This window comes from Panthera tigris, chromosome E1 (genome assembly GCF_018350195.1).
Source record: "Panthera tigris isolate Pti1 chromosome E1, P.tigris_Pti1_mat1.1, whole genome shotgun sequence".
Lineage (NCBI taxonomy): Eukaryota > Metazoa > Chordata > Mammalia > Carnivora > Felidae > Panthera > Panthera tigris.
In genome coordinates, this window is record NC_056673.1 from 55,760,757 (window position 1) to 55,781,796 (window position 21,040).

The 21,040-nt window shown below is 42.6% G+C and overlaps 1 protein-coding gene across 2 annotated transcripts; it reads right to left on the reverse strand.

Annotated features, from left to right (window-relative positions):
* On the reverse strand, positions 1–21,003 carry ACOX1 (acyl-CoA oxidase 1). 2 transcript variants are annotated; one of them, XM_015541626.2, is made up of 14 exons: positions 20,798–21,003; positions 20,347–20,506; positions 16,038–16,198; positions 6,355–6,462; positions 5,207–5,326; positions 4,947–5,062; positions 4,391–4,560; positions 3,109–3,271; positions 2,480–2,670; positions 2,040–2,219; positions 1,798–1,903; positions 1,480–1,623; positions 1,127–1,333; positions 1–247 (listed from the first exon to the last, which is right to left on the reverse strand). In XM_015541626.2, exons 1-14 carry the CDS (start codon positions 20,904–20,906, stop codon positions 197–199), a joined length of 1,986 nt encoding a protein of 661 aa, XP_015397112.2. In that variant the 5' UTR covers positions 20,907–21,003; the 3' UTR covers positions 1–196. The 2 variants fall into 2 exon arrangements, with proteins under 2 accessions (XP_015397112.2, XP_042823770.1); XM_042967836.1 differs by lacking the exon at positions 16,038–16,198 and adding an exon at positions 8,639–8,799 and having other exon boundaries at positions 20,798–21,000.
* Positions 21,004–21,040: the final 37 nt, after the last annotated feature.

A 21,040-nucleotide genomic window follows, 5' to 3' on the forward strand; every position in this document is an offset into this window, starting at 1 on the left:
TCTGTTTTTCTCATTTAATCTCTGAAATTTGTCCATTTTTTTTCTTCATTTATAAAAAGAGGAAAGGGCTCAATTTATCATTTGCTCTATAGCTCTCTGAATTTGATAGAGATTCCAAGCAGATTTGTGTGATGAGTATAAGGGGAGCGGAGTACAGCTGCTTTCTGGAGCAAATGAAACTTCTCATCATGACCCTTCAGAGCTTGGACTGCAGGGGCTTTAAATACTTGTGGTAAGATTCATGGACCTGCAGGGAAGGGAGAGAGAAAAAAATCACTGACAAGGAGCTGGCGATGTAAAAGAGCATACTTTTAATTGAGAAATTATCTGGACCTTATTTGGATCCTGATTTGAAAAACTAAAGGGGAAGAAAAAAACGGAGTCAATTAGAGGATTTGGACATTGATTGGGTAGTTCATGAAATTATTCTTAATTTGTTTAGGTGGGAGAATGGTTCTGTGGTTACGTTTTCAAAAAACATATCTTTTAGAGATACCTAAATTTTAGAGATAGAGAAATGTCTATGGATACAGTTATCTGGTATCTTGGATTTGTTTCAAAATAATCCCAAGGGGAGAGGGTGGGGGGCGGGGGGGGGGGGCTCAGGTGAAACACATTGGCCATGAGTGTGTCACTGAAGTGTGACAAAGGGTCCACAGGGGTGTACATGTATTCTGTTTTTTGTATTTGTTTGGAAATTTTCAGTTAGTTATTAAAAACTCACGGAAATGAAAAACCTGCATACTGTGGGGACGACCCAGTTCCTTTCTGGATCTGTTACTCAAACAAAGTGACTGTCTAAGTGGCCACAGGAGTTTCCAAAGCTTTCACACAGGTGAGTCACTCTGAGGTCTTTCCTGCCTTAACATTTTTTTTAAATTTATTTTTAATGCTTATTTATTTTGAGAAAGAGAGAATGCGTGAGCTGGGGAGGGGCAGAGAGAGAGGGAAAGAATCCCAGGCAGGCTCCATTCTGACAGCAGAGAGCCCGATGTGGGGCTCAAACTCATGACCTGAGCTGAAATCAAGAGCCGGAAGCTTAACGGACTGAGCCACCCAGGCGCCTCTCCTGCCTTAATATTTAAATGAGGAGTTTCAAAAGGTGAAAAAACATTGTTTTTGGTACCTCTGCTTTGTTCAGTGGGGACTTCTTGGCCCACTCAAATAAGTTTTCATACACGTTCCCATCATAACGGCCGAGCACAGAGCCGAGTGTCACATCCTGAAAGTCAAACGCATCGACCAAAGGAACAGCATCTGGGCGAATCACAGTCAGCAGCTCCTTAATGCGCTGATTTACTTGGGTAATTTGAGACTCCGTCATGATGCCTCCCTAAGAGGAACGGAACAGGCAAACGTTTAGACATATATTCACGTATGCCGACAGATATTCACATATACATGCACATACGCAACTGTAAAGTAGACCACGACTATTTTTCCAGCAAAGAAAAGGACTTAAATTCAGCAAACACTGACCTGCAGAAAGTCCCCTGCCTTTTGACTGACTCCATACAGGCAGTACAAGAGACATAAATTCTTCAAGACAGTGTGGATGGACTTATCTTGGATTTTGGGGAGTTTTTCTGAAAAGAGCTTAACTACCACATAGTGGCAATGTGCCTAGATAAAAACACACCAGAAGGAGAGAACCTTTGAAAAAGATTCAATGCACAGCAATGAGGGTTTCTGCACTAAGAAAACGGGGTGGAATTGGGTGGGGTGAAGAATGGAGAGAGAGACAGGAAGGAGACAGGGAGGGAGGGAGGGAGGGGGGAAGGGAGCATGACCACCGACCTCGCTTGCTCGAACAAGGTCAATGGAAGTTAGATTCCATGCTACCTCCTTGCTTTCTCTGTGAATCACTTCATTTTGAAGGTTTTTTGCAGCAATTTCTACTAATCTGTTAAGAGATGAAAGAAAACTGGAGCTTGCAGGAAATGATGAGCAGTACTCAGGCTTCCTGCTCTTCCATCGGGCCCCAGCCCCCAGAGCTCCCCCCACCGGCTGCCGATCCCAGCTCCTAAGGGTGGGCTCACCTGGCTGCGCGGAGTTTATAGGCTTCCGTTAGGCTGTCGGGGCTGTCGATGTCCACCACAGTCGGCCAGACCGCGACCTGCTGCGGCTGGATGCGCTGACTGGGCAGGTCATTCAAGTAGGACACCATGCCACACATCAACTTTCCTGAGTGCACCTGGTCATAACTTTTCATCAGGAACCTACAAATCACCGGTACACACGCCTTCAGTACCTACACTCTCATGACACAGAGGCAAACTCTTGCAATGACTCTAAGCTGGATGACAGGTGTTTCCTACTCACTCGTCTGACCATGAGATAAAAACAGTGGGTCAGGATGGAAGGCAAAACCACAGACTACAGGAACAAATAGAACGTGAAGAGCAAACACGGGAACAGGAACCGATGAAGATGACGCAAACATTCTCGACAGCGGCGAAATCGCAAATCAGGTTCTCACCTAGCCGTCTGCAGCATCATGACAGTGTTCTCTCCCTCAAAGGTGCAGGTGGGGGTAAAATTGACATAAATGTTTGGAAGGCCGCTGCAGTGAGAATAGCCATGCCCGCCACAAGCCATCCGACAAGCTTCGATGGCAGCATTAGTTGTCCAGGAGGTGAAAGCCTTCATCCCGGCGGCAAGGGCATGAAGCTGGAGGGGGAGAGCACAGGCCGTCAGAACGTGGGTGACGCCAGCAGTCTGGTCCGGGATGCAGCGAGGAGCACTCTTCCTCACCTAGGTGCCAGTCACTTGCAACATCACGTGGCATGCGTGCGAACGGAAGCACGATCCTATCAGTGGCCTGAATTAGTGTTCCCACACTCCCTTCCAAACTGTTCTGCTTGGCAAAAAGTCACCAATTATGTTCCTTTGATTAACCAATGACCAACATAGTACAGTACTTCTGAAACTTAAAAACAAAACCCACGTATCTTCATACGTGATCCACTTTCAATTAAAAAAAAAAAATTCTTTTGGGAATATATGGATTCTTTACCAGAAATCCCAACAATTAGTTCTGTCTGGACATTATCCAACAGGCAAATGTCAAATGCGAGGGTGCCCACAAGCGAATGAGTAAACACATACCTCGGGCAGTTCACTCAGGTCCCCTTGGCCAATGTCCTCATTAATCCGATGGTAGGTCTCCTTCATGTACGCGCCGACAAACTGGAAGGCGTAGGCAGTAGCCAGGAGTGGGAAGAGTTTATACTGCTGGGTCTGAAAATCCAAAATCTGTGGTTCTGGTTCACTAAAGGATACAGAAGAAAAAGAAGTAAACACTCACATGGAACTAACAGGTGCCAGATTCTAGTCTAAACACTTTGATATATTGCAGTGGCTATTATTTTCTCCATTATACAGAGGAGAAAACAAGAGGTGAAAAACCTGCCTGAGGTCACACAGCTAATACGTGGCAGATCCTCAATTTAAGTCTAGCTGTTTGGCTACAGAAGACCATGTTCTCAACCGCCTTGTTGAACTGCCTAGGTCACAGAATTTTCTAGCTGTGAAGTTCATATCTAAGTCTTTGCAGTATGACTAAGGAAACTATCTCACAGCAACATACAAAATCAGAATCAACTTCGCAGAAGGAAAGCAATGATAAAAACATCTAACACTTAGATAGCTGAATAAACTATCTTAACCACAATACTGGAGAAGTCTCAATGAACAGAATTAAGTATCTGATGTCTAAGCAGGTCAGCTCTTACTGATTTCTTTATTCCTTCTGTAAGAGTTAAATAAAAAAGCTTATCGGGGGGGGGGGGGCGGTGCCTGGGTGGCTCAGTCGGTTGAGTGGACGTCCAACTTCAGCTCAGGTCATGCTCTCACGGTTCGTGACTTCGAGCCCTGTGTCGGGCCCTGTGCTGATGGCTCAGAGCCTGGAGGCTGCTTCGGATTCTGTGTCTCCCTCTCTTTCTGCCCTCCCCTGCTAGCACTCTGTCTCTCTGTCTCTCAAACATGAATAAATGTTAAAAAAAATTTTTTTAATTAAAAAAAAAAAAAGGTTATTGGGGAGTCACGTTCAAGTGAAAGGCAGCAGTAAGAACTGTGGCCGGGAACACAAGAGGGAATCAAGTTTCACGCCACTTTCACCAAACCCAATTCATAGTTGTTAGTAGCAATTAAGGATTTTCAAATTGCCTTCAGTGTTCTAAACATTTCAATTGCAGAGCTCAGGTAATATCACTGTTTTTCTTAGAAGGCTAAAAATAACGTGCCCACTCTCATCTTTCCACTTAAGATCCGGCACGCCGCCATCTTAGCTAATTTTGCATAGCCAGTGAGTATTCTCTGGATCACATTTGAAAATTCTGGTATGTGAATGGGGTCAAAGGTAGGTCTTCGGCACCGATGCCACCCTTACCCTGGCTTGAGCTCAGACTGGTGCCTCACAGCGCTGTATCTGATGGCGATGGTGCAAGCCTTGGATAGAGACCGAGCGGCTTCTCCTACGAGGAAGGACCTGACAAACACCATGGTCCCGTAGGTCAGCTTGTTACTCACGGGCTTCACGTACGTGCCATCAGGCTTCACCTGGACAAAGAACACGGGACTGATGCTTCCTTCTGTTAAACCCAACTGGCAGGTGGGGCTTGTGATTCTCCAAGTTTGGTCCCCAGAGTGGCGGCATCTCCTGGGAACTTGCTTGAAATACAAAATCTCAGTCCCCATCCCGATCTACTTTAAACAGCCCTCCAGGTGATTCCGACACATGCTGAAGTCTGAGACCCGCTGGTTTAGCAAACTAGAATATGCTCTTCATACCTGCCAACTGCTTTTGATTTCATGGTCATTAATAAAAGAAGCATTGGGAATAAAACTCTATTATTCCCTTCTAGAAGAACAGACCCTTCTAACCCCGTGGTTATCAACAGCGGCTGAAACCCCAATGTTTGACACGTCTGCTCCTCTAAATATACCTGGGCATACTTCATCAGCATGTTTTCTCTGGGAATACGATAATTGTCCATCTTCAGGTAGCCATTATCCATCTCATCATAGCCAAATTTGGGGCCGATATCGCCAACAGTAATACCTACCACAGAAGAAAGGAAAGTCACCAGATGTTTGCGCTCTGCGATTCCTGGCTGGCACTGGCCTCTTCAGCTGTGTTCTACTTTCTGCAGAAGAAAGTGATCGGTTTAGCTCTTTACCTCAACATCAGATGAACAGTTCTAACCTGGCAAAGGCTTATGGGTCCCAATTTCACGAATCGGTACGATGAAGGCATGTAATCCGTAGCACTTGCCCTTTGTGATGAGCTGGGCAAGAACTATCGCATGATTTGAGGTCTTTCCAACTGCAACATCAAAGAGAACGAGACAGAGAAGTGAGCGCAAGCATTCTTACACTTTCAAAGGATAGAAATGGGGCGGAAAAGCCATATGTTAAACACCATAAGCTGGGAACTCTCTGGGCGTCTTATGACGGCACCATACCCAGTTTTCAGAAAGAAATCCACTTAAGCGGACAGTTATGAAAATGTATTGAATTTTGGTAAAGCAATCCTTTGTTTTACATATATGTAAAAGCTTTTATACAAATTTTATTGAGATGTTATTAACCTATCACATTTATAAGTTTAAGGTGTACAGCCTCTTGGTTTGATAGTAATCCTCCATTTTAAAAAGACTTTGCTTTCTTTTCTACTTTTTTCTCATTTGTTTACATAAAAAAATTTTTTTTTAAGATAACCATAAGACCACTATTCATTTCCTTTTTCTCTCTTACGGAACTGCTTTCCAGAACAGTGGCCACTAGCCACATGGGGCTCTTTACATTTAAATTAATTATAACCAAGCAGGGAATACTAAGTTACTTTAAATGATGACCAAGGAAACTGAGCTAACAATAGGAATGTTGGGAAGAGGGGCGCCTGGGCGGCTCAGTTGGTTGGGCAACTGACTTCAGCTCAGGTCATGATCTCACTGTCCGTGAGTTCGAGACCCGCGTTGGGCTCTGTGCTGACAGCTCAGAGCCTGGAGCCTGCTTTGGATTCCATGTCTCCCTCTCTCTCCCCCTTCCCTGCTCATGCTCTGTCTCTTGATAATAAATAAACGTTAAAAAAAAAAAAAATTACAAAAAAAAAAAAGGAATGTTGGGAAGAAAAATTAAGAAAAGAGAGTAAGAGGCTGAACTCTCTATGTTGTAAATATAGACATATCTAGAACATGCACTGTAAGAGACTGTGAAACAGCTCAGAAGAGCTTAAGACTGAAGAGTTCTCTCCAGACTTCAAAAGGATATTCTTGTACAAGCTCTACATTCTACACACAATCTTGTAATGACTCTTTGAAACATCCAAGAAACGCTAAAAACGTCACATACGTCCACCAGGCCACCACTTGATGGAGGTCACGGTAGGGCTGTTGAGAATGAACTCCTGAGTTTCAGGGTCGTAAGTGGCTGTGGTTTCCAACCCTCGGAGATGAGTTCCTAAGGAAATAAGTTAAATTCACTTCGTGTAAAATAAGGGCAAAAAAAAAACAAGCACAGGGTTAAATCTCCTGCCTCCTCCTTTCAGCTCTAGAAACAGCTCAGAGAACAACAAAATCTAAAGGCAACAAAACATTTGTATATGAGCTACAAATAGCTGATAACCAAGATACGTTAATTTCCTATCTTTTTTTTTTTTTTTTTTTTTTACAGAAAACTCTACGGGGGTGCCTGGCTGGCTCAGATGGTGAAGCCTGTGACTCCTGATCTCAGGGTCATGAGTTCAAGCCCCACACTGGGTGTGGAGCGTACTTAACATAAAAATTAAAACAAACAAACAAACAAACAAACTCTACACCTCAACATGGGGCTTGAATTCATAACCCCGCGATCAAGAGTCACGTGCTCCACTGTCGGAGCCAGCCAGGCATCCCCATCATTTCCTATACTTAAACCAGACAACTCCTATTAGGTTGAAAATATGTCAAGCATGTTCTGTTTCTACACTTGAATTGATTCACCTCTATGACAGTGGATTTGTAACATTATTTAAATCAAGAAAATGTAAAGGCATTTTAGAATCATATTTTCAGAAGATCACAGGATATGAACATAACAGGGAAGCTAAACGTCTCTTTAACACCTCTAAGCTTTGGTATGCCAACGTCAACTCACGTATTGTGTTTACCACACCAGTTCAACATTCTGGACTTCTCTATTTACGAAGACTAAGATAACAGGTGACAGAAAGAGACTCCAGCCAAAGTTCTTGTAAATTAAGGACTTATTTCAGAGGGATGGCTAGAATAGAAAATGAGACTTAAAAAAAAACTATAATCACTATGGGGGAAAAAGAGCCGCAGCTGTGACTTTGGATTTCTAAAGATCAAAGAATAAGGTGTGAGTTTTCCAATACCAGGCCTTTAACTTCCACCTGGCTGGTTCATTAGCGTGACAAGGAAGAGTTCCGGTTACGTTTATTGGAGATGGACAAGGGTTCATGCGTTAGATCCTAATATAAATGTGCCAAAATTCTTTGAAAACAGTTATGGAAAAATGTTCTAAGCGACACTCCCTCTAATAACACTACCCTGAAGCAAATGCTGAGGACCTTTTTACCAGACTGGTTTGATAATGACAGACCTCATTAAACACTTACACTTTGAAACATTTAGAAACTTCCAAGTGGAGTTACAGAAACGGCCACTTTATGAGTGATCCACAACCTTCCCAAGTGTGAATCCAGGAACCAGATACTAAGACTCATTTCACCACAGAAGGTTTTTTTTTTTTTTTAACCAAAGAAGTTTTTATAGAAAAAGAAGTAATACAGTAACAGAACAGATAGTGACAAATTGTTTGCAAATGCACAGCCGAACGAAACAGTACTCCACTTTCAGTCTTGTGAAATATGACTCAGCACCAAGAGCCAAATTAGCTGTAAAATCAAGATGAAGTTGTACACACAGAAGGAGCAAGTGTGGCAAACATACATTAGACCAGTTGTTCTGAAACCTCTAAGTAGGAGAAGAGAAGACAGAAGGAAATGAATAGCAAACACAGATACCAATTCACACCAGATAACAGGGACAGCCACCGTCTCCCAGACCGATGGCCTAGAAGTGCGCCTTATCTTATTTTTGAAATAACCTTTGGCCAAACCAACTTCAGAACTTTACTGAATCAAGGCACAAAAAAAGTCAAAGTATAAAATGCTCACATTATGGTTATATAAAGCCACTCATTTCCCGGAAGCAAGTCAAAGAGCACATGTACTATTAAGCTGTGTTTCTTCTGGAATTTGTGCAAGTTCATTAAGCTATCAGTAGCAAAGGTAATGAGAGTAATAAAGAAAAAAAGATGGGTTCCAATTCCACATGCACACAAATCCTACGTAACTCCAGTGAACTTGAAAACCCACTCAGGAAACAAATCCTTGACCTACTGAAGGGGAACCATGAAAAAGAATAATCAGCCTATCTCTGTGCTAACATAACCTTTAATTTCCACTGACCAAGGCAATGTCTACGCCGAGACTTGTATACGCGAAAAGCCTGGACTCTGCAGAAAGATCACAGTAGGTGGCGATGCCATTGCTAACCTGTGGTGGGCTCTCCCTGTTTGCTAAGCTTGCAGAGTCCCACCCAACCCAGAAGGTAGACTGAATGCACCATACCATGGCCCATCTCTGTCTGGGCATAAGTGCCAATGATCTCCAAGTTCCAGGCGGGCATGAAGAAGCGCTCCTGTTGTTCCGCGGTTGCCTGGTGAAGTAAAGTAGGCAAGAACATGCCCAAGTGAAGATCCAGAGGCTCAGGCCGCCCTCGGTGCACAAAACTTCGAAGAAATACCAAGGATGGGCATTTGAGAGAAGAGTCATCAGGTGTGAGAGAATCAGCAATGTGAACAGAGTAAAGGGAAGGAGAAAAAAAAATTCTTTTAAGTATGGGTTAGCTGGGTGGACTTTATCATTGATAGGAGCACTGCCCCTTTTTGTATTACTTTCATAAACTCTTGGCAAATTCCATTTTCCTCAATTTGGCGAGAAGTTTTTTCTTAAGCTACTCAACTCTTGGATAATTAATCTGGGTTGAGGACTGGCTTCCGATTCCAAAGCCCGTGCAGCGCAGAAATATGCGAGTCGGGCAGAGGAGTCCAGCCTTGCAATTAAATCAAAGGAAATAAAAAATGTGAAGAGATTGTATGGAATGGAGAATTCAAGTTGTACAATGATTTACCCTGATGAGAAGGTGAGACCGGAGAACTTCGGTCTCTCAGGCCGACAATATGCTCCCCCAGATAAAGTGTCTCCTAGATGCATTTTCAAGAATGCATCCAGCTTCCAGGCTGGAGTGCTTTGTGCTGGCCCATAAAACATCCAGCACAGATCCACACCCCTCACATGAATCTGCTAATTTCATTCAGATTCATCACAAATATCCAGCCAGGCCCTACTGAAACAATTTAATACAAAAATGGGCAGTGCTCTGCATCTGGTAATTAAGTGCAGAAATAAAAAAAGACATGCAATTTCTAGGAAAGACCATAATAATAATAATTACAAATAACAGATTCATGCATTACAGGGCGGTTAAACGTGAATTATCACTAATGATAATAAACATCTTAGGTTTAGTAATTTTGAATCCACTTAAAAAAAATGTATTTCATTTATTGTTTTTTTTAAGTAGGCTCCACACCCAGCGTGGGGCTTGAACTCATGGCACTGAGATCAAGAGTCACATGCTCTACCAACTCAGCCAGCCAAGGGCCCCCGGAGTCCACTTTCTAAAGTCATTCTTTTCCATTTAAAATCTGCAGGTGCCTTAGACTCGTGTGAATTTATTTCCAATAGGAAGTAGATTGATATGCCTTTGTTCTTGTTCCACATCGCTGGCATTCTATTTAACTTCCAGCTCTAACTTCATCAACTATATACTGCTCTTATTATTCTATTAGAAATGAACTGACACAACAATTCAGTTTTAAAATTTCTCAGTTTGTTCCGAAAGTAAGGAGGGAAATAACCGGGGCACGCTGCCCAGGCAAGAGCCGATCAACTGTCTTCCAATCGGGTGGCTGGGCTTTCAGCTATCCGATCACATAAAAATCAAAAAACGTGCAACCGATGTGCTCATTTTACAAAGAAATTAGACTGAGGTGAGTTAAGTGCTTTCAGATCAAGAAGATAATGGCAGAGTGAGGACAAGAATCCCACCACCTAATCACATCTTCTGATTGGGGCAGTTCTTATCCAAGTGCAATGAGGACTGAGCACAATGATGAGGACACCAGAAAACCTTGCCCAGATCAGAGCAGCCAGCCTAGGAAGCAGCAAATGGAAATCCCGTAAGATGTCAGCACTGGTGGAAAATGGGTGAGAGGTCCATGGGATCTCTCTCTGTTATTTCTGCAACTTCCTACGAATTTATCATCATTTTAAAATAAACAGTTAAGGGGCGCCTGGGTGGCTCAGTCGGTTAAGTTTCCGACTTCGGCTCAGGTCATGATCTCACGGTCCGTGAGTTCGAGCCCCGTGTCGGGCTCTGTGCTGACAACTCAGAGCCTGGGGCCTGCTTCCGATTCTGTGTCTCCCTCTCTCTCTGACCCTCCCCTGTTCATGCTCTGTCTCTGTCTCAAAAATAAATAAACATTAAAAAAAAAAAAAAAAAACAAACAGTTAAAAAAATAGTGGAAGTCCTCAGATAAACACATTCACGTGAGGAGAGAGAGTGCTTTCACTCACAAACAGGAATGCCACTGTCTCCAGTTTCGAAAAGGATGGGACCTAGGAAGAAAAATCAATGTACACCTAGGACGCAACAGAAGAAAACTCTTTGAACCGGGGCTGAAAACTGAGGCTTGGGACCAGCCACTTTTAGGGCTGAAAGACTACTATGCGTTACTAGAACCCAGGGCAACTGCTGGTAAAGGCAGGGCCACTCTGAAGCACCCAGCAGACTCCTGGGAGGGGTCTGCACCAGGGTGCCGTATAACGGAGCAACAAATACCCAGGTTACAAAAATACACTTAGTAGGGCAGGGGTAAACTATTGTAATCAGAAACCGTTTTGAGGGGCACCTGGGTGGCTCAGTGGGTTAAGCCTCAGGTCATGATCTCACAGCTCATGAGCTCAGGCCTCACACAGGGCTCTGTGCTGACAGCTCAGAGCCTGGAGCCTACTTCAGATTCGGTGTCCCTCTCTCTGCCCCTCCCTCTCTCACTCTCTGTCTCTCCAAAATAAATAAACAAAAAAAACAAAAAAAAAAAGAAAAAGAAACCGTTTTGAGACCAAAGAATGTTTTTAGGAGAAAAATGTCTCTCGTGACTAAGATAAGGACTATTCACAAGTGGATGAAATTTAGACACGTTGCAAGGAGAAAGTGACTGGATAGTTTTTGTTTTTATTTATTTATTTTTACTTAAATCAAGTATTTGTTGCATAAAGCTGGTTATGCACGATAAAGATTATATATTATTTTTAAATAATTTATTTTGAAATTATCAAGGACGAACATTTTGCTATGGTGAAGCGGTGCAGTCAATTCTTTTAAAACCATTAACACCTGGGGCGCCTGGGTGGCTCAGTCGGTTGAGCGTCCGACTTCGGCTCAGGTCATGATCTCACAGCTTGTGGGTTCGAGCTCCGCATCGGGCTCTGTGCTGACAGCTCGGAGCCTGGAGCCTGCTTTGAATTCTGTGTCTCCCTCTCCCTCTGCCCCTAACCCACTCACATTCTGTCTCTGTCTCTCTCAAAAATAAATAAACTTAAAAAAAAAAAACAGAAAAAAAAACATTAACACCAAAAGGCCTGCCCAGTATCTGCTACGTGATACTGGGCTGGAAAGGCTGGTAGCCAATGCTGAGGACAAATTATTAGACTGATAATATATAAGAAAGAAAGAACTCAAAATAGTATCTCCACGGACAGCATGATTATAATGCCAGGGAATCAACAATAAAATACCATCAATAATAAGTGAACTTAGAAAAGCTGTAGGCTATAAGGAAAAAAACCCACTGCATTATTACCCATTAGGACCATTAAAGGAGATATATCAGGAAAGAGAAAAACAATTTATAAAAGCAACAAAATGTTTAAAAATGTTTAAGTAACTTAGCTCAGGATATTAAAGATTTAATTAAGAAAAAAATATCAGGGGCACCTGGGTGGCTCCGTCGGTTAAGCGACCGACTTCGGCTCAGGTCATGATCTCACTGTCCATGAGTTCGAGCCCCGCGTCGGGCTCTGTGCTGACAGCTCAGAGCCTGGAGCCTGTTTCAGATTCTGTGTCTCCCTCTCTCTGACCCTCCCCTGTTCATGCTTTGTCTCTCTCTGTCTCAAAAATAAACATTAAAAGAAAAAAAAATTTAAAAAAAAAAAAAAAAGAAAAAAATATCAGCACTAATGGGATGGATAAAAGAAGATAAATAACAGAAAAGAAATTGCTAAATCCTGGTCAAGATGTCAGTCCTTTATTATAATAAAGATAATACTTCCCAAGGAAATATAAGGATTTAATGTAACACAGATTTGAAATTCCTGTAGAATATAATTTAGATTTTGACAAATTAAGATCATAATTCTCCCAGAAGTATATAATAACACCAAATATGTAGGTCTTAAAATGTAACAATAGCAGGCTTATCTTACTAGATTTTTAAATATCTTACAAAGCAATAATGAACCAGTGTATGACATTTATGAGAAAAATGGACAAATCAACGTAATATATTTTGAAGGTTCCAGAAATAGAAACTCATAAAAGTCTAAGAAGAACCGGAAAGAATTAACAATGGGAAAAAAAAACCCACTAGTTAATAAAACATAAAATTAGTATGGGATTCATTCATCACTCTATACCATATACAAGTCAAAGCATTAAGCATCAATCAATCAAACAAACAAAAAAAACTGTTAGAAAATAGAGAATAATTATCCAAGCTATGAGGAAAAAATTTTATACCCACTCAGAGAAGGATGCATTAAATACAGAAAGCCAAAACGTTTAACAAAACAGATGGCAATAGAAAAAAACACTGGAAGGATACTATATAACCATGTAAGATCAACACACAGATTCTATTGAATCAATACTCAGAGAAAAATGCAGTTCATACATAGGAAATGTATACAGTAAGCCAAAACATGTAATAACATCCAGGCTCACTGGCACTGGAAAATTAAAACTTCAACTCTTAGATATGAAGGTAGCAAAAGCATTTAAAGTAACCACGCTGACGAGGTGTATGGAGACACAGTATGCTAGCAAGTCCCTAAATACACTATAAAAAGGTTCTGTGTTAAACCATGAAATGGAGGCTATACAATGTTCTTTTCAATACAGTAATTCACATCTGAGAAAGATATTCTGAAGGCATAACTCCAAAGGACACAGTTTTTAATAAAGAAGTTTATATCGCTATTAAAAACAATAGCGGGGAATTAGAACAGCCCAAAAACCGCGGGAGCGTGTCTCACGAGAAGTTCAACAGGGAAGAGACTCAGAAGAAAGAGAACAGGAGACAGAGCAGTGAAAATACAAGTGGAGAAAAACTAGTGGCTTACACAATCAAGTTGACGGTCTATTTCTCGAGTTTCAAAGGAAGAAAGGTGCTTTAGTTCATATTTGAGTATTAGAGATGGGAAGGTACAGATAATAGCCCATCAATATTCCAGGATGGTAACTATGTATTATATAAGCTCTATTTTCCTGAATAACAGCAACAGAAAACAAAGCAAGGATTGCTGTAAAGTGGCCACAACTTGAAATGAACAAGTATCTGTCAAGACCAAACAGACCACCTGCTTTGTGACCCGGAGAAAAGTACGGCCAGGATGATTATCACTGGGCCACGTTCCACAGACGGTCCCTTCAACGCCAGAACCCCACGGAGAGGGTGCGCCCCTCAGCCCACACCTCTGCCTTTGCTTAAGGGTACAGACCCAGAGACCAAATGTGCGTCCGGTTTTGTGCACCTACACAGACAGGTGAGTATTTAGAGGCGAGAAGACAGAAAACAGGTGATCGAGACTTCGTGCAAGGGACTGAATTTTAAGATTCTTGAGGATCCTGGGATGAGCCTGAGCAATACCATCTCCTCACTTCTCGGCAGCCACCTAGAGCTGAAAGAATCCCAAACTCGACGTGACCGCCAACTCTGTGACAATACTTTAGACAACCGTCGTCAACCAATCAACATTCCAGAGGCTCAGGATTTCCTCCCTCTGCACAATTTGCTCTATTTCCAGTCTCTTTGATGTTGAAGGACTTCTTATTCTTACACAGTCACCGGACGCAAATGAACTGACAGCCTGGTGCTCCCGGAAAAGGACAGTAGCAGACACAGCACGACAAACACCAATATGAATGAACAAGATTCCAGCAAAGCAGCAAGACCCAATCTCACAACCCTGTTCTCTAAAATACAGAGATTAAGACAAAGCTGGTTCAAATACAAGAAAATATCCGAAAAATAAAGGCAGCAAAGGAAAGAAAACTGACAAATGCAAACTCACCCAGAACAACATAGGATCTCAGTCCGATTTCTGGGCTCCTCAAGCCGGTAAACTTCAAGTTCCCGTTTCTTCCTCTTTCAAAATTTAGGGCAAGTATACATTTACAATGTAGTTTACAGAGGCAGAAAGGTTAGACCGATATACATATCAGGCCCATGTAGCCTCAGAATAATTTGCATCTTTATGCCTCCTATAAATAGCACCACTGTAAGTCAAATTCCACAATGATGCATACAGAAACAAAACAAAATAAAGGGCTCTGTACCACAAAACTATTTCAAGATTACAAAACTCTCCCTTTCTCTCCACCACCTCCCCCCACCAGGATGACCGTAAGAGTGTTACATTCCTGCCCTTAGGCAGGTTGCTTTAGTGTTGGCCATCCCTGGAGCTCAAGTCCTGGGTGTCTTGGCCGGGTGTTCGTAAGACAATATCACTACAGAACCTGCAGCTCTCACGGGGATCATGATAAAGAACATCTTAAACCATTTCACAAATCAAAAAGCACCAAATCAAACACAAAAATGAAGTTTTCAGGGTATCTCCGTCCCTTCCTCTTTTCCTTATTTACATAATGGAAGCATTATGGTAATTAAGGAATGAGACTGGGCAGCACAAATTCAAAACCCCCAAACCTGCCAATGGCCTTGTCTATGAAAACAAACCTCTTTCACCTTAAGACCAAGCACAAAACTTTTTTGAGTAGGGCATTTATGAACAATTTAACCAATGACTGACAATACAAAGTCCAAAAACACGTAAAAGGAAAAGATATAATAAAAAGACTACTGTAGTCGGGGCGCCTGGGTGGCTCATTCGGTTGAGCGTCAGACTTCGGCTCAGGTCACCATCTCACAGTTCGTGAGTTCGAGCCCCACATCCGGCTCTGTGCTGACAGCTCGGAGCCTGGAGCCTGCCTCGGATTCTTGAGTCTCCCTCTCTCTCTGACCCTCCCCTGCTTGCATTCTGTCTCTCTCAAAAGTAAATAAACATTTAAAAAAAAAAAAAAAGAAAAGAAAGAAAGAAAGACTACTGTAGTCAAATGCAGAGAATCCTGAAACTTTCCCCAAACTGCCTTACAGCCCAGCCAGCAGGCAATGGAAGAAAGATTAAGACACTTAAATGCTCCAACCCTCTGCCCTGCCCAGAAAATCAGCATCTTCAGCTTCATTAAAGCAGAGAGGCAACTTCCAGATGTTGCTGAGCCATTAACACTCACAAGAATTTCCAACAAAGTCATCTGTATAATAGACACCAACACAATTTTGCCACGTTTCAATCCTATCTTTCCAAACTGCTCAACAGTCATTAAAATGGGGTACACGTGAAGCAGGGGTAAAAAGGCTTTCAGAAGGAACAGTGGAGGATGAGAGTCCTGGGCACGTTTGTGGGGAAATGACCTATGAGAAAACAAGAAGCTGGATTTTATTTAAGGTTTGACATCTGAAAGACCAAATCCCAAAAGGGCAGCAGCAGGAAAAGACGAACACCAGGGGTCATTTGTCAATTTAAGTCCTGAGGTGGGTTACCCACAGACCCTCAAATGTGGACTAACCGTGGCCCATTTCCGTCTGGGCGTAGGTGCCAATTATCTCCAATCCTTTGCAGGAGAGCAGCCATTTCTCTTGCTGAGCAGTGGTGCCCTGATTCAGCAAGGTGGGAATAAACATGGAGTAATTGAGGCTCACAGGTTCCACAAAATTGACCAAATGTATTCTACAGGAGAGAAAAGAAAAGGGATCTCAGCCTTACTCTAGAAACTGCATTCTACTACCCATTCTTGTCAGACAGCCATGGCCCTCAGGGACTGAGGTTAGGACAATTTGAAGCCTTCTCTCAAGAAATTAAATCAGAAGTTTACCATTTCCCAGCAAAAAGGCCAAATCCAGTGGTATCTACTGCCTCCCCCTCAAGTCATTTCAGGGCCAGAAATCCTCTTTAATTCTACACTTCATCCAGGAAGCAAATTCTACCCATGTTTTATAGCTTAGAAACCCCTGTGTTTTTTTGTTTTGTTTTGTTGGTGTCATTTGTTGGTTTGATCGGTTGGATTCTTTGGAGTGTGTTTATTTTCAGATTTTACTTGTTCTGAAAATCAGAAGGAACCCCATACGACATTTATTTGTAGGACTGTTAACAAAAACAACTAAATAGTTTAATCTTTCCCTAGATAAATAAAGCAAACGTCTAGGATAGTAAATATATACTATACCCCAGGGCCAAACCACAGATCTCTAAAAGTCTTCCGAGTTTACAGATGGGTAAGTAGGTAATGTGAGAATGTTAAATGTTTACTGCTGATGATCTTTGATAACCACTCCAGATGAAAGGAATTCCAATCATACTAAAATTCAGCCTTCAACTATTTTCTCATAAAACAGAATCTGTGGGTACACCCGAGTGGCTTAGTCGGTTGGGGATCTGACTCTTGATTTCGGCTCAGGTCACGATCTCACAGTCATGAGATTGAGGCCCTCGTTGGCTCCCCGATGATGCCTGCTTGAGATCCTCTCTCCCTCTCTGTCCCTCCCCTGCTTGTGCACCTGCACGCTGTCTCAAATAAAATAAATAACAAAACAAACTGTGCAATAGTCAAAATACAATTTACATACGCTAGTCAGCTTGGTTATGCCATTAAAGATTTTACCGGGGTCTATTTTGCTCTACCTACCTACCTACCTACCTACCTACCTATGTTAAAGGACAAAACAAGTGTCACCTAACTGCTTTTCACAACTCTGCAAGGAATGAATAGGAAGCAGTGTCACCGGTTTATCTTGGTCTGTCCAATGAGGACAGCGTGAATTAAAAGAAAGAGGGAGAAGGCTGTCAGTTCACTTCTGGGGATTGAATCCCAGCCCCACCGCCTTTAGGTTGGAAGATCACCTTTAAGGGTGCTGTGGACAAGCTGAAACATCTAAGGAGTGCCTGGATCCGAGAAACATCAAAAATGCCCTTTTAACCCAGAGATTCTAGACTTTTTACACCAGTGTCAAATGTCATTAAACTAAGTGGAGAACAAGAGGAAAAAGGAGGGGTATGAATAGAAGAAGTGAATTGAGTTAGCTTCTCAGTAACTTGGATTAACAGGAGTTTCCTGCTGCTGGACTGTAGAGAAGCAACACCCCGCCTCACTGAAGTGAGGGTCAAAAGCCTGAGGAGGTGGATAAATGTAGAAATCGTTCTCTCAAAGGTAAGAGCACCACCGCATTCCTTAACAATCATATTTTCCTAAAAGAGGAAACAGACTTAGGAGAGTTTCTGAGAAATAGAAGCAGGATTTTAGGTGCTAAAAATGGTGGCAAGATAAGACACTCCTATTCCCTGGAGGGAAGTGAGGCGCTGTGGGTTTATAAAATGACGATACTGACACAATATAATTCTGGGAAACTCAGAGAGAAAAATACGTGACACAAAACAGACTGCCCAATGTTTATGTTAATAAACATAGTGAGATTCTTTTGAAGATACTCGAAAACCAACTCATGAACAAAATCCCAGTGCTTGTTTTTCAATTGTTTAATTCCCCCTGAAAATGCTTTTCAAGGAATCAGCTGTAAAACCTAAAGAGAGTAACAGATACCACGGCTGATCTGCATCAGAATTTTAAACAGTCTTAAGACCGTTTTAGTTTTCATAGTACACAGGACAGTTAATAGACAAAATTACAGGAGAGTAGATTAGGAAAACAACTTTTACATTCCCCAAACAGCAAGGTTTTTACCCCGAAGACTGGAGAGCACATTTCTTTTATTGCTCGAGTTGAGAAATCTCAGAATTTTACTAATATTCCATCAACTTTAAAATATTCCCATATGTGAATTTTATTTTGAGATAGGAGAAATAATTGTAAAGAAACCAGTAGATGCTCAAAATCTCCAGAAAGAGAAATATTACTGTATTTCATCAGTTCTAGCATGTAGTAAGTCAGGTGTATCTCACAACTAACAGGATGTCATAGTTAACTGGCTGCATTTCTTTCTTCTTAGCGCTACGTGAAACATGCGTGTTAGTTACAATGGACGGCAGGTTGAAACTCGATGGCATTCAGTAACTGCCAAAACTGATTTTCAATCCCCTTTTCTCGCAGAAGTTGATCTCCCTGTCCTGTCCTAGAACCACTGGAAGGATATCAAAAGGTGGGTTAAATTTTGTACTCTACATTCCCTAAACAGCAAGGTCTATATTGTGAAAAACGATAGACGAAACTGGCTTGTGTCCTCTGCTCTTTAACCCACATAAAGGAATTTGTTCTACTTCATTGTGACTTCACTCCACTCTGGTTACGCCACTGATTATGAAATCTCCTAACCAACTCTGAAACACATAGCATCAACCATTTAAAAGCAAAATGAAACAAACCTCTTCTTTTGGGTCGTTTCAAAAAAGAATAAAACCTTACTAAATTCTTAAATTTTACATAAAACCCAATTCAGGTAATTCAGACACATAGCCATCTAGGAGTTACTCAACCTCAATACTCCCACAGCCATGATGAGTTACAAACTTCAAAAGTGAAAAAAGAACATTTGGAAGCGAGTAAGTACTCTGATTTGGACTACCAAAAATAAACAAATCCTAACTTTATGACTAAAATGGAAAGGAGTTCTCAGGCAGTCCTAAGGGCCAGAGTAAATGATTCCATCCTCCACAATAATAACCAGGTCAGACTGAAAATAATTAGACGCCGAACATATTAGAGGCAGTAGAATAAGGGAGCATTTGTATTAGTACATAAACGCAGAACTTGTAACATGTTCCATTCTTCTTAGCTCTTGAATATACACCATTCCCGTCACTTAATCTTTACTGATAGAAAATACTGGAATCCTTCTAAAATGTGGAAACCTAAAAAACGAAGTGCCCAGGAATAAACAAGAAGCATGAGAGAGGCTACAAGCCAAAGAAAGGACCTTGTGCTAAGGTCATGTAATTATAGTGTTTATTTAGATAAAGGCAAAAAAAAAAAAAAAGTGCTTGTTTCTAATTAAAAAACAAAACACAACAAAAAACAGACGGTCTGGAAAAAGTACATACTCTTTTCAGCATAAGGACCAAGGCATTTTGAGGTCTCCTATGCCCAAGAGCCATTTAAATCACACTGCCACCAGATTCAAGAATGCTGGGTTCTTAGAATGCTTTATATTCAATTCTGAAATCTTCATCCAACCCACATTTTCCATTATTTTCAACTCAACATCTACACTCTCATACGGAAAGACAATCTGCTATCGCTCCAAGATACTGTTTGGTCTTGCAACTAAAATTTGTCCCAGGGTGGGGGCGCCTGGGTGGCTCAGCTGTCTGACTTCTGCTCAGGTCATGATCTCGAGGTTCGTGGGTTGGAGCCCTTTTGTCCGGCTCTGTGCTGACAGCTCAGAGTCCGGAACCTGCTTCTGATTCTGTGCCTCCCTTTCTCCCTGCCCCTCCCTGCTTGCTCTCTCTCTCTCTCTCAAAAATAAATAACCATTAAAAAAAAATTTTTTTAATCATTCCAAATCCTGCCTCTAAATTTAACAAGCCTCCTTCTTACAAAGAGCAAAGTCATTTTGCAAGCAACTCAAATCACTCCAAGTTGAGATGTCTGAACCAAACAAATGGGTACTGATTCTTAAGAAGGGGAAAAAAAACCCCAAACCCTGCAGCATCTCCATTCATTATCGGCCTTCTACAAATGTCATCCTTTTAAAGGGCTTCCAGCACAAAAGCAGACACTGTTTTTCACACACGTAACTTTAAAGTGGAGTGAAAATATGCAATTTGAGTCTTCAAACACCAAGTCCGATGGAAAAGGAAGCCACAGGCTGCGGGTTTAAATGTGAAGTTTGGGCTTGGGCACTTCATCTATGGGAAGGCATACCTACTTTTTAAACCACACGATTTCTTCAGGGTCTGCGATGCCAAACTCCCTCATCTTCTTCACCATGCTGGCGCTCTTCTTAACAGCCACCTCGTAACGCTGGCTGCGACTGAGGAAGTTCAAGTCCTCATGCTGGAAGTCTGGGTCATTCAGAATCAGGTTCTCTGCAAGGGAGTTAAAGGGCATCGAGAGGAAGACAGAAATTCAGGGCGCCGTGACCCCTTGAGTCCCAGCAGCTTTCAGGGTGCGGGCACAGGTCCCCTCTCGGGATGGACGACATCCGTCACTCAGCCCCGGGGGGCCCCAGGGAGTGGGGGTCCCGGCTCCCCCACAGCTGAGCCCCGCGCGGCTCAGGCGCTGCGGCCTACTCTCCACAGCGCCCCCCCACGACTCCTCATCGAGGGAATCTCGAGCCGCGCTCGGGCAAGGAGGGAGGCCTCGCCTGCCGCCCTCACCGATCTCTCGGCGGCGCCGGGTGTTCTCGGGGCTGCCGTCCAAGACGTGCGTGAGCAGCTCCGGGTTGAAGCTGGCGGCTTCCCGCTCCCTGCGAAGATCCTGGTTCATGGTGGCGACCGGCAGCGGCGGTGGCAGCAGAAGCCAAGGTGGCGGCGGCGACAGCGACGACGGGTGTCCACGGCTCCAGCGCGGGCCCGGCCCTAAGAGCCGCCCCGGGACGGCGCGAGACCCCGCCCCCGCTC

Excerpts from the sequence above, each read along its gene's own strand:
- ACOX1 (XM_015541626.2), bottom strand. The coding sequence starts at position 20,906 with ATGAACCAGGATCTTCGCAGGGAGCGGGAAGCCGCCAGCTTCAACCCG. Across the intron at positions 4,561-4,946 it reads TGCTGATGAAGTATGCCCAG|GTGAAGCCTGATGGCACGTA; the intron begins GTATATTTAGAG and ends TTCTTTGTCCAG. Across the intron at positions 1,624-1,797 it reads ACCTTGTTCGAGCAAGCGAG|GCACATTGCCACTATGTGGT; the intron begins GTCGGTGGTCAT and ends GTTTTTATCTAG.